The 17,336-nt window shown below is 36.7% G+C and overlaps 1 protein-coding gene across 1 annotated transcript; it reads right to left on the bottom strand.

The window, feature by feature from the left end:
- Nucleotides 1–2,684: 2,684 nt before the first annotated feature.
- On the bottom strand, nucleotides 2,685–16,709 carry LOC114466098 (uncharacterized). Its single transcript, XM_028451569.1, has 4 exons — nucleotides 16,477–16,709; nucleotides 5,048–5,129; nucleotides 4,546–4,881; nucleotides 2,685–3,164 (listed from the first exon to the last, which is right to left on the bottom strand). Exons 1-4 carry the CDS (start codon nucleotides 16,549–16,551, stop codon nucleotides 2,773–2,775), a joined length of 885 nt encoding a protein of 294 aa, XP_028307370.1. The 5' UTR covers nucleotides 16,552–16,709; the 3' UTR covers nucleotides 2,685–2,772.
- Between the last annotated feature and the right edge of the window lie 627 nt (nucleotides 16,710–17,336).

The following is a 17,336-nucleotide window of genomic DNA, read 5'->3' as shown; positions in this document are numbered from 1 at the left end:
CCATCTGGTGGTTGCAGAAGGAAATCACAAATGTATAAAAAATCACATGGATTAAGGTTTTGGTTACAATAATAATAATAATAATAATAATAATAATAATAATAATAATAATAATAATAATGTAGTCATTATACAACTCCATGGAAAATAACACTTTTACAACCTGTACATTGTTTAAAAATAAAACATGCACATTGTCAAATAATTGCTTTTCTTTTTTTTACTTCATTTATAATAATGATCTTTTTATTTTTTTTATTTTTACAAAACATTGTTTTGAGTTTGTTGTTTTCACAATTCCGTAATAAAGATGGTAAAAAAATATTTTCCATCAATCCAAATAGAAAATATCCAAGTAGCAGAACAGCGATACATATTCATTATGTGTGGGTATTGTATGTGTTAAATGTATATTATCACTTAAAATGACCTTGAAGTGGTTTTCTCTGGGGATCTCAACCACAGACCCATCTTGCTAAAAGCCCAGCCTTTCCCTGCATGGCTCTGATTCAGTGACACCATTAGCACTAAGTCCTTGTAATTTGAAAAGCCACTCAAATGTCTGGAGAGGTTTCACTGAGGTTATCTCTGCATAGCTTGGTTTGTCCTGTAGTTTACAGTGAGAGGGACCAAAAATAAACCAAGAGCAATCACAAAGCATTTGTCTCTCCACTCAGTGTTCTTGACTCAAGCATGTCATTAAAAATGGCTGTTGAGTGTTTGTGTCTTTGATGATCAATTTTCACACAGTCACTGAAATAGTCTAGTTAAAGCTGTGCTTGACTTAACTCTGAAGAAGATGAAGACAGTAAGTCTGTATAAAATGTATTAAAAAAAAAAAAAGACATTAAATGACAATGCTTTCAATGGTGATTGACAGATTTCCAATTATTTCATATCTGAAAAACAATGGAAAACTTAACTACCGTATACGTTGCTAGGAGTACATAACTTCTTTAAAAAAAAATTATAATAATAATTACGTGTGTAAATATGGAGAACATCCATAATCTTCATAATCCCCCTCAGAGGTGAAAATCTCTCACGTTACTGTAATTGAGTTGCTTTTATGGGTGCTTGCACTTTTTTTGAGTATATTTCTAAATCAGCCATTTTACTTGTACTTAAGTACATTTTACAAGAAGTAAAGTAATTCATTACATTTCAACACCCAACTGTTACTGAGTAAAATTATTTTTGTTTTGTTTTAAAGTGATCAACGGACATTGTGAAACTACAAAAAATTAAATAACCAGACAACAATCAAATGCATCATATCATTAGCTGAACAACCAGATTGAACGTAAAACACAAGGCACCAAAAACAGCTGAAAATTGGTGTTGTTTAAAAAAAGAATAGTAGATTTTGACAAACCTTTTATTTTATACAGATGCCTTTGTGGAAAATAAATTAAGTTCCAATTTTATACATGAGATGTTTACTGTGTTCTAGAACCGTGGCCAAAATAAACATGGGGAGTGAAGGTAACTCATAACTTTTACGATCAAATTCAGCTACTTTTTACTTGTGCTTGAGTAAAATTTTAATCAAGTAATAGTACTTCTACTGGAGTAGGACATATCAGTACTCTTTACACTTCTGATCCCCCTTAAACTATCCTCTCCATTCATATAGCACTAGTAATCTTTCTTCTAGCCCACTAGGGGGCAGCATGCTGCCACACAAAACAGTTTTTCCTGCTGAACTTCTAAATCTCTAGGGGAAGAAAATTCCTTGCAGTAATCCTAAATTGTTCCAAATTTTTCTCAAACTAAAGTTCAAAAGCATGTCTTTCCACCATATGATTTTTTTTTTTTCTTAAAGCAAATTGTAAAAGCAATGTGGAATATTATGTTTAGTGTCAATGCCTCACAGTGCAGTAGATCCAGGCCTTTTTACCACAGAGCTCTGTGTGTGTGTAAGTGGAACAGAAGAGGAAAAGTATGTCCTGCTGCTGCACCATTATATTCATGTATGAGATGACTATTGTTGTAATTTGTGCCATATACATAAAGTTGAATTGAATGTATATCTGTTTGGGGGCGCCGATTGTGAAATTGCGCACGCTAAAATAAACAGCAATTATTTACATTTAGCAACAAACCATGTTTAAAAATCGTATGTGATATTTTTTTAATGTTACTTTTGACCAGATTTACAGCAATATTTGTGAAATTTGTGATTTTTTTTCTCTCGTAAAAATATAATGCCAAGGTTAAATCTAAATATTAAATCTAAATGTTAAATATTAAATCTAAATTTCACATTTAAATAAATTTCAAATCTAAATGCTAAATGTTAACTCTAAATCTAAATGTTTCATCTAAATGTTAAATATAAATATCACGGGTGAAACTAAATTTTTAGCTAATATGCAAATTCACCATTTAAATTTAGATTCCACATTTACCATTTAACATTTAGATTTATCATTTAGCATTTAGATGTTGCATTTAAATAAATGTTCAAATTTAGATTTCATATTTAATATATAGCTTTAACATTTAGACTTAGATTTAACATTGAGATTTAATATTTAGATTTAACATTGGCATATGTTTGTGAGAAAAGTAAATATCACAAATTTCACAAATATTACTGTAAATCTGGTCAAAAGTGACAATAAAAAAATCATATATGTTTTTTAAACGTGGTTGGTTGCTAAATGTTGCAAAAAGTTGCTGTTTATTTTAACATGCACAACTTTACAATAGGCACCCCATACATCTGGTTCATGTTTTTGTTGTGAATTTTCTTTGAAACAATATGATCTAACTTTTGACAATAAAGAAAAGTAAAATCAATGAAACCATCCAAGTACGCCCCAGTAATCTGATTCGATGGCTGTTATTGGGTGTTTTTTCAAACAATTTGACTGTCTTTGTCAATGGAGCTTGATGAACCAGAGCACTGGCAATGAGTCTCCCAGAAACGGTGCTCATCAAGGAGCAGTTGTACGTCCCTTGCAGGTGTTTCTCTTCCAAGTAGCTATGAATGGTCAACCAACCCTGTTCATCCACACGTTTAGTTGTGTTATGCGGAGACCAATCAGAGAGGTTACGGGAGTTGGAAAACCAGTGCACATCTCCGTCGGGGTAAACATGGTTGAAAGTGCAGGCGGGGCCGTCTGTCTTCAGCACAGTTTCAATGGTGCCATTGCACTCTGAAGAACAGACAGAAACAACAAAGCAACATAGAGTTTAGAAAGCAACTGTTAAACTAACTAGTGACTAGACCAGCATCACATTATAACGACTGACTGGATAGTACAATAACATAACATGTACATGTCAGGGATGTACGGTTAGAGGCAGCAAGTGAAACAGTTTCCCCTTAGTTGATGCAGAAAATTGGCAAATGTAAGAAATTGTGTAAAACTAAGCCGTGATGACCAGACAACCGAATAACAGCATGATTGTGGGATGTTCAACCTTGCATTCAACTCAGTATCTAACAAAAAAAATCAGCTCATTCCAAGAAAAGAAAAGCCTTGAATCTGCAACAGAATTATGAGCTGCCTCAACACTGTTATTCATGTGGCGTGCAAAGGTATGATTGACCCGTGCGTCCTTTCAAGCATTTAGCCTATGAAGATAAATGCGTTGGTTCTGACACAAGCCAAAATGCACAGTTAAACACAGATTGTTATGGATGGTGTTGTGTAGTAGCAAACCATTCAGAGCACACAGGGGAGCCCCGCTGAACGCTCCAACAGTGGACTTGTTAGCATTTAAACTAGATCAAAGAGTAAAGGTTGTAAGACTTGGTCTAATGAATCACAATATACTTTACAAAAGGTTGCTGGCTTTGTGAAACACTTTCCAAATGGATACAAGAATGTGCTATGGGAAGAAAGCAGAGGCTTGGTTTCTTATATGCATGTAAATATACACCTGTACATGCTATTTTGGACATGGTCTTCCCTTAGAAGTCTCAGTGTCAGTATCAGGATTGTTTCAGATTGATTCTTGTAAATATTGTCTTTGTTTTTACATGTCTTGTTTTAAAGTCTTGCTGCTCACTTGTTTCTTAAATTTCCCACCTGGGATAAATAAAGTTTTATGAATCAGAATTATTAGTACTTAAAAACAAAAAAAATGTGACAATATAAGCCAGGCGGCTGCCAAGATTGAAATAATGTACAGTTTTGTCTATCAGTGTGAAAATATTTATACAAGGTGTTCAGTGATGGAATGTAACAACATCTTTTATGATATAATCTCCGAATGCCGAAAAGAGTGCACCTGATAAATTGATATTTTCATGTTATTTAATGTGACTTAGTAAGCAGTTGTATGCAGATGATGCTTTGCTTTTCATGCTATCCCTATTCAAGGATACATCATTGATTCAAGGTTGCAGTGCATGGTGCAAAAGCCTGGGGTACGAAAAGGAAATTTCTATAACTGTTTTTTTTTCCTGATAAAATTAGCTATGCCGCATTTGAAATACATTCAACTGTTTACAATGGTTTCATGCTTTCATTGTATAGAGAGAAATTTGTGTACTGAAGAACTTGAAAGTGAAAGACTGTGACCGCTGACCTTGTAGCTGTACTTTGGTATATCCTTGCAATATTCCCTGGGTGGAGTATTGTTTGCATCTGTATGGCTTCCAGTGTCTGACCTCCAGAGGAACCACTTTGGCCAAGATGAGCGACAGGCTTCCATTTGTATACTTGCAGGAAAAATCCCTCCCAGAGTTGCTGAGGTTTTTGGTAACTGTTCCTTTATTGTCCAGAGAACATAACAGCGCATTGCCCTGTGACCACTCCATATATTTGATCGATAACTCCTGCTGAGATGAGGTGTTGCAGTGCAGAGAAACTTGTTTGCCGCATTCTGCGATAACAATTGGTTTCATTTTGAGTTTCACCAACTCTGAAGATAAAGAGATACATGGCAGTGACATTAGACGATGAATAAAAAAAACAGTTGGAGGCACATTTTTGGTCAAATTAAAACATGTCACAACAAATATCTTTAGATAACAAGAGTATCTCACAAGAACACGTGTTCTTAAAAGGTTAAGGATATTCTTACATACCTTGTGTTGTCAAGGTGAAAGTAGCTAAAAGCCAAAGCAATTGTTGTACTTCAAACTCCATGTCAGGTCTGTAGCAATTATACTGAAACATGCAAAACAAAGTTATTTCACTCGGTCCTTTGTGAATGGGCTGATTTAGAGAAAATCTGACTTCTGGCTGATTTAAAGTTTTGTCCCTGTGCCTCTTGGCTGTAGTGTCAAAGTCCACTAACACTCGCAGTTCAATAGATGTATTTTACTCCAGACTTCTACAGACGCATTGTTAATCATTACAAAAGTATGATGACAAAATTGCCAGGAAGGCTGAAGGCTTATCGCTGAAGCTGTTGTGAAACTTAAACATGGAAGTATACTGGAAGAAAGGGAGGGACCAAAGAAATTCAACAGCAAAGCTCTACAAGTGGTGACTTGAATGTTGGCCTTTGTAGAAAATTATGACTTCATTCCAATGCATCCAACTTTGATTGAAATATTTTTTCCAGTCATCAGTCCAACTTTTTGACACAATTCAAACTTCAGAGCAAAAGGCTGATCTGAAGGAGGAAGGCTTTACTGTGGTTGGCTCCAAAGAGCTCTTTCACCCACTTAAGGACTTCATTGTGTCTTTATGTGCAGTAATCAGTCGTTTTATCGGAAAGAGTTTTACAGTCACTGAGGCAGGAAAAAAAAAGCAAGTTACAAGTTACATTATCTGTAACACAAATTACTTTATTTACAGCAGTCTGTTAAACAACACTACTGTATGTCCGCAGGTCACTTGTACAGAGTAGTTTCTCGACAGAAATATTTTCGGGTCAGGTGTACTGTTTTTACATCCTTTGATATTATAGTTATTGTTTATTTAATAACATGGAACACTTTTCATTGGCATTTGAAAAATCCAATTAAAAGGAAGCACTGAATTAAGGAAACAAAAAACCTCTCCTCACTCTGCTTTGGTGCTGGAGGCGCTCTCTAAATATGATTATGGGCCCAGTGTCCTCTGGGATAGATAAGGAAGTAGTTATTGAGTGGCAATTTATGAATGGGGGCAGTTCTTTTTAAGTGTTTTATGCTTTGGGATGGTCCAATGTTTTTAACAACTGTAAGTGTTTGTTCTTGTTGTAACAGTAAAGAGGAATTGGGGCATAGTTTGTTGTTAGTCTAAATGAAGGACTGTTGCAATGAAAAGCTAGAAGCAAACTTATTTAAGAAGAGCTGGTCTGTCTGTTTTACCAAACACAGTCAATTCCTTTATTTGCATTTCAATAACAGCATACCACAAAGGAAGCTTAAGTAGCACTCTGAATAAACTGGATATTGTCTTGATCCGTCAATAAATTGCACCCATCTGACAGTGATTTATAGTTTTGGGTAAGACCCATTAATGATCATTGGTTAATTAAGGGTTATACAATGAACATGTTGCTCTTTTACTGCCATCTGATGACAGGCGAGCAAAAGACAATTCATGTTTCCCAAGAAACAAAAAAACAACAAAATTACATTTTGTGCAACATGGTTTTTCCCCTAAGTTTGTTGTTCACATTTATTCAATTGCCATTTAAACAAAATTGAGACTTCATTCAACTCTTCCTGGACAGCCTCACAGGATCTCCGTTGTTCAGTGATTGTAATGTTTAGCTCGAGAGGCTCTTAGGGGAAATAGCATGCATCTAGTACTTTTATTCATCGCTTCTGTAAGTGTTTTAAGAGCCTACTCATTCATGTCCAGCAGCCACAAGGGTGAACCTTCCTTTGTGTAATGCACTTCCTTTGTGTAATGTCAGAATTAATGTTACTGTAAATGTATTTTCTGTATTCTCTGTGTGCATTTGAAAAGCCCTTCTAGGGATGGACATAGCAAATTAGCCTTGGCTATAAATGTTATAGTGTGGTACATTGTTCACACTTGTCCCTATCGAATAAATTAATGAATAATAAAAAAAAAAAAACCTGGTTTTGCCAGATAAAGTTTGTTTCTCTCTTCTTTCAAGTAGTTTTGGGCATGCTTATCATGAATCAGGAGGATGACAGTTGATACCCTTTGGGCAATTTTAGATATTAACCCCTGAAATGTAATATTTATTTACAGTATTTAATGCTGGATGACATATGAATCCCAGTAGAAAAAAAATAACCCTTTTTTTCCCATTGTTACGTAGCATAGTATTATAATTCTGTCAGCAACACTTTGAATAAACGAAGTAAAAAGGAAAGAATAATGACACATGTTGAAGACTTGTATAGAAACAACCACGCTCCCCCCTCCCCTCCCTGTTTTGACTCCTATGGTCCCTTACTGGTATCCTGGTGAACACTCCAACTGTGAAACTCTTAGCAACTCTTTTCTCAATGGACTAGTGACACATTTAGTGGCTTTATCTGATGTCATTGGAGAGTTTTCTAATGTTTTAGAGTGTCTGACGTAAAAGCTTACATCACTCTCTAGTTATTTTCCTCCTAAGCAGCAGCGGTTGCTTCCGTAGCTCCTCCCCCACCCACACCCACACAGCTCACACAGGCTGCAGTGATCTCAGCTGCAGGTCAGAGCTACACCACTCCGCATCCAGACTTCAAATGAATTGCGTCTGTTCTCTCCACCTTGGATAAGCATCTCTTAGATTTACACATGATTTATTTGGTATGTTTCCCTCTCCTTCTGCACATGGTCACAGACCTCTGTGGATTCTGTTCCTCCTCTGTATGTTTGTGCCATTATTCTGTTTCTTCTCCACGTCGGTCTTGCTATTTCCTCTTGCTTTGTCGTGTAACTGTTGTGTCTAATGCTGTGATGGAGACTTCTCTTGATGGAACATCCACCATTGTACTTTACTACAGATGACGTGAACGCACATCGACTTTAGTCGGGCAGCCAATTGTAAAACCCCAAAACAGCTCATGGAGCACTCTGTAAAAATATCTCTGATTGGCTGAAAGGTTGCATTACGCTCCTGGATTTCTAAATCTCTTATAAAGCACCAAGAGAAGGAGTGAAAGTGCACTGTACCTTCAGAACACTTTGTATTACAATATGCTCAAAGGTGATTATGGATTTTTGACCAAATGAAGCAAAATTAACTTGCATCTTTACAAGTTTTAACAACATCAAAATGGCTAGTTGAGGTTACTGTGGTCCTGGAGCATCCCACACTGAAGCACGTGAAATCTGGAGCAGGTTTAGAGTTCTCTGGAAGAAAGTCTTCTGGGTTTAGTGGTGGTGCGTCAGAACCAAGATTTTATCATAGAACTGTCTGAAAATGGGCCCTCTTCACATTTACAATTAAAGCTTCCCTCGTTGGTGGAGGAGCAAGCAAGTCTGGGGAAGATGAATGACCCTTCCCATTCTTCTTACCCCACACAAGTAGCTTTGTAGAAGCTCATAGGCAAACACCTCCTTCACATCAACATCTCAACATCTGGTTAATAATAGACCTTGGATTCATCAATCTTAACAGATTTGCTGGAATATTATCTAGCTTCTTAGAGATGGTACTGTAAAATTCTTCTGGCCATGCACCAAATCTTTAAATATTGCCTCTCCAAACATGATGGCATTTTCATCATTTGCAGATCCTGGCGCTAGCGTTGAAAATATGCTAGCTACTTTTTGTGAGTGCTTGTCTAATCCCATTAAAACACAATTTAAACTTGATCAAACTTTGAACATACACCATTCTAGTGATGCTTTAATACTTTTACTGACATTAGGTGCCCTCAAAACAGTGGACAGTCATGGTTTGATGTCTCTCCTAAGCAAAACAACTTTGAAGAAAGGCGTGGTAAACGTGTTTAAAACAATAGTGACTGTACAGTGTCATCTGGAGTGTTTTTCAGTAACTTGGCCCTAGATTAATTTATATATATTTTAGACATGAGAAGCACAACAAAAGTGACAACGTCGACCCCGCATGCCAAAAATTTGAGGGGGAAGAGTTAATGCCCAATATTATACTCCTAAAATGATTTTGACAATGTCTTCAACATCAATTATTGCACAATACAAGCATATTTTAAGTGTGTTCAGCATAATTAGTTGAAAAACAGGAAGTACTGTATTTCAGAATTTGGCTGTATCCGATAGAAAGGAGTTAATATCATGAGTTGCCCAACAGATATCATCTGTCACCCCCTGATTTATGATAGGCATGCCCTACCAGACTAGAAAAAAATGAGGAAAAAAAAAAACTTTATCCGACAAAACCATGTTCACTGAAATTTAGTGGTTTAGCTCCGGGACTAACACAATTTCTGGGTCTGATGCAACCTCACAAATAGGCCTCGTAAAAAAAGAATACATTTTCACTGTTTTTTTTTCTTTAATTTATTTTTACATTTCAACCATTTTTGATTTTCAAAAGTTATTGTATGAGCTCAAAGAACTGAGAAGCAAGCAAGATAAAAACCAAACAAAGACAAGAAACCCCCCAGTGTTTTCCAAATCTTATCCCATAAAGATGAAAAATTGCAGCGAACCAAACTTACATTAAAACACAAAAAAAGGGTTAATTGATCATCTGGTCTGGTAGTTCTTGCACAAATGTACTTTATTTTTAGTGCAGGTCCATGTCAGCTATAATTGTACAAAAAATGACTAATGTCTTGGTCATTCTTTCTAGCAATACATTTCACACTTTTTAAATATGAACCAGTGTGTTCACTTCTTAGCATCTGGCATACTGCTCCTACTTTTGGACTTACTTCTACCTTTAAAATGTTACACATTTGTACCATTGAAATCCAGGTATATGCCCGAGATGGCCTTGTTCAGGGACGGCTTCTTCTTCTTCATGTGTTTTATGGCGGGTGGCACTCTCAGGGATGGCTCTGCTGTAAAAAGGCTTATACTCACCATAGCGGTGGAAAAAATGTACTACAGGTTGGCCGGGCAATACTTTTTAATGTATATATAACTATGTAATCTAAAAGAAAATCACATATGGCATGACAGCTAAGGACATGTTTCTTAACACTCAAATTTTGATTTTAGTTATTTCAGTCATATTTAAAAGTTAAAAATTCGCAATATTTCTACATATTGCACCTTTAATGTAATTAAATATCATCTCTGATCAAGTAAACAGACATTATTAAACAGATGCCACCAGCATCAAAATACAGGATGGCTCCAAATCCACATCTTTCATCTTACTTATGTGTAACAGTATTTATTTGCAATGAAATGTGTTAAAAATTTTACACAATCAACTTTTTCAGAGATACCTGTGCTGCTTAGCGTGGACTAAAACATATTACTGGATTCGCCGTTTTCTTTCCTACACACGGTGGTCTTGTCAGCAGCTCTGAAGTGGGACAAATTCATGTTGGAGGGAGAGTTTATCGCTCTGAAGGCAGCTTTCAGGAGATCAAAGCCATGTTTTTGCCGAATCAGAAAGCTAATCTGGCTCAGAGCTCTCGGGGTAGTTGGCTTACCTTCTTAGCAAATGTTGAGCTGTGTTTGCTAACCCAAAGGACGAGTTTCCTGTGTTTGCTTGCAGTTCACAGTTGAGGATGCGTTACTGCAGTATTGCAGGTTTCATACAGATCTTTTATTTTTGCTCAACTACCCGGTGAGCGTCTGAAGGCATTGTAGGATTGGGTGATCCGATTTAATTCAAGTTGTCTCCATGATATTACTGTCCACCCTCTCTGATGCAACACTTTGATCACCACTTCACATTGGAGTGCATAGACAGGAGTGTCTTCATTTGTGAAGTGTTAAAGAGGACACATTTAAAATGCAAATAATGGCAATTACACTGGAATCACACAGGTTCTGCTACATGCCATCATGAGTGGTACATGATAAAAGATGAAACTGATTCTTCATGGAAGACTGCAATATCAAAATAATATGCAATGGTTTCATAGACAATCTACCACAGATTAGTCTTCAGTATGGATAGACATTATGTGTGTCCATAGCCAAAAACCTACATTCAAATGGACATCTTAGAGCAGTGTTTCTCAAATGGGGGTATGTGTACCCCTAGGGGTACGCAATGGCACTACAGTGAGAGAGAGAGAGACTCAATCAGTGTTTTTCAACCTTGTGGTTGTCACCTAAAATTTCTAAAAAATTTAAATACATTTTTCAATTATTATTTTTTTAATTAAAATAACACAATCTTAAACAACTGTATTTCTATACTTTCACTTTGTGAATAGTTATGAGGTGAGCAACTCCAGTTCTCGAGGGAATTCCAACACACCCTGCACCAACAAACCTGAATCAAATGAATGGCTTGTTATCATGCTTCTGCAGAGCTTAATGACAACACATTGGTTTCTACCAGGTGTGTTGGAGCAGGGACACATCTAAAAGTCTCTGGAATTCTGCCCTTGACGACTGCGGTTGCCCACCCCTGAATTAGTTCAACTAAAATGCAGGGGAAAAAAATTCTGAGCTCAAACATGATCAAAAACTAATACTAGAAAAAAATTAATGTTTTGTGGGTTGCCATAAATCATTGATATCAAAATGAGGTCACAATCCAAAAAAGGTTGGGAACCACTACTGTTTTTTTTCCACTTATTTACAAAATGACATTGTTTACAATGTGTGATATCACTCGTTCAGTTCATTATTAAGCTCTATAGTTGTTTTTGAATTGTTTTCTATCCAAAATGTTGTAGTTGGACAAAGGGAGAAAAATGATACTTTAGACAAAAATGTTTGAGAACCACTGTCTTACATGAAAATCATGTATTTCCTCATCACTACAAATACAATTTGAATTTAAAATAATGAAAAAGAATGAAAGACGGTCACTCTGGTGAGCATTGTTGTTTCTGTGCAGAAATCGTCGGTTCAAGTCCCACTGGCCGCTCCAAACTTGTCTCTGTAAAGCCCTGTGATAGACTGGCACCCTATCCAGGGGTGTTTACACTATTCTGTGCTCAAATTTTGCTGCATCTCCTGTGACCCTGCACAGGATAAGCAGGTATAAATGACAAAAAATTAAATGTTTTTTTTTTTTCCATATATATATACAGTATATATATATATATTTTTTTTTTTTTTTTTTTGTGAGAATATACTGTATATAAGTAAGTAGAATATACTGTATATAAGTAAGCAGGGAACCCAACCCTGCCGAACCCCAAATCTGAATGTTTTCTATGCCTCCTTGCCCCACCACGCCTCATCAGACCTGCAGAACTTAATGATAAGTCACCAGTGTTGGGAACGTTACTTTAAAAAAGTAATTAGTTATAGTTACTCACTACTTGATTCAAAAAGTAAGTAAAGTAAGAGTTAGTAATTTAATTACTCTATAATAAAAGTAAGTCATTACTATGGAAAGTAACTATTTGCATTACTGTCAACAACAAAAAAAAAGTTGCTAAATGTCAAAGAATTCTGATTTTTTTAGATGTGTGTGTCATTGTGAGGTTCTTCATTAAATTTGAGTTGCTTACAACGGATGTCGACAAAGTTTTTACTCCTGGATATAATGAACACTTCACATGTACGTTCTTCCCTTTGACCACAATTCATTTAAAGTAGTGTTTGTATCGTCACCTTAAAAATGCCAACTTTTCATCAGATTGCTCCACGCTCACCATCTCTGCTGCTTCATCAAATCTGTAGTGTGTGTGTGTGTGGCGTGTGTGTTGGCACATGTGTAAAAACACTGGCTCTGATTGGCTACCATGAAACATGACGCCACCTTAGCCAATCATAATCGCTCACCTCGTTTTTAACCCACCTCCTCACTACAGCTGCGTATGAAGCCAGGGCTGCTTTCGGATAATAGTTTATTCAATCAATGCATGTAATGCACCACATTTAACATTCAGTAACGATAACGGCGTAAGAAGTAATTAGTTAGATTACCCCATTACTGAAAAAAAAAACGCTGTTACCAAACGCCGTTATTTTAAACGCCGTTATTCCAAACACTGTAAGTCACTGATTAGATTCAGGTTTGTAGAAGCAGAAAGTGGGAGATCAGGAAAAACCTCCCTCATTTGTTACATGTCTATCAATTGCCACAATAACTATAAACCTTCCTTTAGCCAAATGGAGGTTGTGACTGTGAGGTTCACTGGGGTGAAAAACATGTGAATGCCAGGAACAGGAACATAAACATGTTGTTACTGAAAGAGAACGGCATGCTCTTTTCAAAGGCAGATGAGTACATGCACTGTAAAAACTCTCACTGTGGAAGGAAGGAAACACATTTCCTCAATTATCCATTGTTAAGGTAATGGTTTTAAGGGTTTTTTTTTTTTTTTTAAAAGCAGGAGGATGCTCTCACTTCCCTGAATGCCACCAGCGGAACAGCATTTCCAGTCCCAATCATTTGCACAATTATAATAGGTGTTCTTCCCTCCTCTGTGGCTGCTAAGCTCAGCCTCATCTATCTCTTTACATTGTCATGTTTGAATGGATTGGACTAGCCTGGCTGCTGATGGTATTCATGGACAGTGTGTATTAGCCTCCCTTGGGCACCCTCGCTGTGATTTAGAGGAGCTGGGAACCATGAATTTCAGTCAGGCAGTTGAGGAGTCATGTTGGTGATTTATGCTTTTGTTCACAACCTGCTGTGGGGACCAAAATCTACCAGTGATAAGGATGGAGGAATGGTTGTGTAGTAAAGATCTGTGAAAGGACTGGCACACCTCTACTTGTATTTCAGATTTTTAATGAATAGTCAACTTCATGCGGAGTATAACATGGAATTATTCAAGCTGGGTGAGCAAGAGTGGATATCACAATACAGGAGAAAATTTGGAATTAAATGAAAGAAATTGTAAATAATAAGCCTCACAAGTGGAGCGCCACATGCTAGTTAGTAGAAGCATGTTAACTGTAAAGGATCTTGTGAAAAGTGAGTCATTGGCAGCATTCTGCTGTGCACAGATCATTGTAAAGCTTACAGTTCGTCACTAAACGCCTGTCGTGAAAGTAAGTGTAAATGTCACCCACCGAAGGACTGCTTGCAACAGATCATTATCCTGCATTGATGTCCTCTTGTAGAGCCATTAACCTTCATAAATGATGCCCCTGTTTATCAAGCACAGAACCCAATGTGAGTGGCTTGACTGAAGATGAAAATGGCCACACTCTTCTACTGCTATCAGACTGACAACCATCTCTGTGGTGGGAGGTGTCATTCTTTTAGGGCCACGATGCAGAAAACAAACAAAAGTACCTCACAGCAGAATAAATCCCAGTAGATTGTAGTGTTAAATTGTGTTGTGTCCTTATATATATATATGTTTCCACCTAAGGTCAGATGTTAAAGAGATGGAAAGAGTCTAGGATCAGGACAAGCATCACTATGGGATAAGAGCATAGAGTGCATGCATGTGATGGTATTCTACAACACAAACAGAAAAACATGCTTGACTCATAATATCCTAATACAATCATATTGACTTTTTTTTTTTTTTTTTGAAGTAAAGCTCTTATTGGTTCTTTTTATATTTTTTTTTTAACTTAAAGTGTAAGTACACCCAGGGCCACCAGGGTTATGTTAAATGCCTCCATTATGTGCGTTGCACCTAGATTAGTTATGCCACGCCCAGTTACAGCAGCCCTTCCCCCACAGCGCTGCACAGTTCTGCATGGAGCTGTCAATCAATGCCCACTGAAGGCTCCCATCTTTTATTGGAGGGGCGGGGCCAACAGTCACTGTTAGTGACATCACTGATCAGAAAAGATGTCACTGATCTAATCTCAGTCAATAGCAAAATATAATTGTAATAGCCAGTGTTCAACCCATAGAAGGCAGTCACTCTGACATTTTACAACTAAAAAATACTTAGATTAAAATGAAGTGTGACTAGGATGAATCAGCTGCGTTACTTCATACCTAATCATATATGTATTCAGCAGAAAAAAGTGGTTTTAGGTGGGACTTATGCTTTAAGATCAATCAGAATTGAGATGCAGGTGTTTTAAACCTTTGTAAAAACTAAATGAAGTTCTCAGAGGACTGCTAAAGGCAGGGTCTTTAAAGTTGGTGGTGTCAAACTCATTTTAGTTCAGGGGCCAAATATGGAGCAGTTTAATCACAAGTGGGCCGCCAATTATAGCTGGAAAATTAACTACATTATTGTCCCCTAGTTTTACACTTCCACATATAAATCCAATATCCAAGCAATAAATGAGAGCTTTCACTCCCTGTGGGATCTTCACTTTTAAAATCCTGGATTTCGTGATCAAATTGTTTTGTGATTTAAAAGTTTTGTGTGATTGTTCGAGAGAATTTGTAAGATTTTAGAAATTATGACTTCCATCATGGAAAACAGTGAGTCCTTCAATTATTGTGGGGGTTTATTTGATTTGTGTATTATGAGGATCTGAGATATCTGAATTATTTGGTAATTTACACAATAATTAATGTTTTTTTTTGTCCTTTTCACTTTCTCTCTTGGGCCAAATTCCATGCTCTAAAGGACCGGATTTGGGCCCCGGACCTTGAATTTGACACTGGTGCTTTTCATTTTTTGAAAATGGAAAAAAACCCAATAATATATAGCTTGTGTGCCAGAGTGTGATTAAGAATGAATGAGGGAACTACAGGCACAGATAAAGGTCATATTTTAGCCTCACAATGCTGTAACTTGACAATGAAAATGACACATTATGAGCGGCTATTTTTCTATAGAGTTGGATTGCGTATTTTGCACATGATTTTTTTCTGAAGTCACTCAGGCACAGAAGAGACTATAATTGTGTTTGTTTTGTGGTTTGTTGAGAAAAAAGGTACATGTCTTAGAAGCTGTAGCAGTGTAAACAGTGGAGCATGCATGTCATCAGAGAGGAAGGTGGCAAGTTAACACGAGAGCTGAGCTGAGTCTCACATTCCAGGTTTGCAGAGCCGTTTCCTGTTTCCTTGATAAATAGCTCATTTCATTTCCACACGAGGTGCCCGCATTGCTCCTTTAAAAATAGTCGGCATGCCAGGGGAACTTCTATCAGCTTCTTATGGAGTCAAACTTCTCAGGTTTCACACTTCTACAAACAATACAAAGTTTCAAAGTGTAACAAGCTGTCCGTCAAATTAAGCCCATAGTCCACTATATTGCTTTGGTGTCGAGGGAGCTGCTCCAAAGCTGTTTGGCCAAAACAAGGCTATCAAAAAAGTCATTTTGATCACGGTGAAAAACTTCTCCCATAAGGCTTCAGGGCTTGACAAAAGTTTGCCAACAAAAGAAGGAAAAAAAAGATAAATATAAACCCACTACTGAAAGCTAAGCAGCACATTAATAGATAGCAATCTCTCTGACTAATAATCATCTGAAGATCCTCTAAAGCTTAGTTATTTTTTTTAAATCTTCTTTACTATAATTAGCATTTTGTTACAAAGACTGAGGTGACTTTCAGTGCAGGATAAAGTCATTTATTTTCCCTTAAACCCAAAGGCATCAGTTTTAACCTGTCTTATCTTTTACATATAGTGCCACTGACAATAGAAAATCACATTTGTTTTTACCTGATGTCTCTTCTTTCTTCTGGTCCTTGAAAAAGATCTGCATGTGTCTCTGTCGGACGGCTGCACTGATGCCATCTCTTACACTGCAGCACTAAGGTGGGGTGTTGCTGAGTAATTTCCTCTTGTGAAAACTATTGTCTGAAGGATAACTTAGCTACTGTCTGTCTGTTTGTTTGTCTGTCTGTGCGATACATCCTCTCGATTTTCTCCTTCGAGGCTGAAAGTTTGAAGAACTTTATGCACCACACCAACATGCTTTGGCACAATTATCTTGACCACAATGCACTGCTGTTACTGTATGACTGGAAATGTAATGAGATTCTAATTGACTTCTGTTAATAGCATCTTGCCACCGCTTTGTTGTAACCAGAGTGAGTGAGAGCTGCACTCAAAGATCCACTCAGCGTTTGGAAACATTAAGTACACATCAACACTTAGCAATGGTTGATTCAGCGTTTTTTAAAGACTGTTTGAGTGCTTTAATAACAACCTTTAGCAATAGTGACACTTTATTGGAAGTGACTTTGCATAAGAGAGGAGAAGAGATGCAGCTGATCAATAAAGAGACTATACACAATGTGTTAAATATTGAAAAATAATAATTCATTTCTCTCTTGACACAGTAAGAAAAAACCTGTCAACATACCTAAACATTCAAATACAGGAAAAATTATTTGACCAGTGATTTTGGTATTTACTGTGATATCAAGTTACATTTTCAACTGTATTATTGTATTGTATTGTATTTATTCCATTCATTAAAAAAGAAGGAAAAAAACAATTTAATAACATAAAAGTTTACAAACTTCTGAATGAAAGGGAACTGAGAGAAGAATAATTTTATGTAACAAAACAACAAA

The sequence above is a fragment of the Gouania willdenowi genome, chromosome 1 (genome assembly GCF_900634775.1).
Source record: "Gouania willdenowi chromosome 1, fGouWil2.1, whole genome shotgun sequence".
NCBI classification, from domain to species: domain Eukaryota; kingdom Metazoa; phylum Chordata; class Actinopteri; order Blenniiformes; family Gobiesocidae; genus Gouania; species Gouania willdenowi.
Note: the sequence above shows the minus strand (reverse complement) of the source record. Positions and strands in the feature narration are given on the sequence as shown.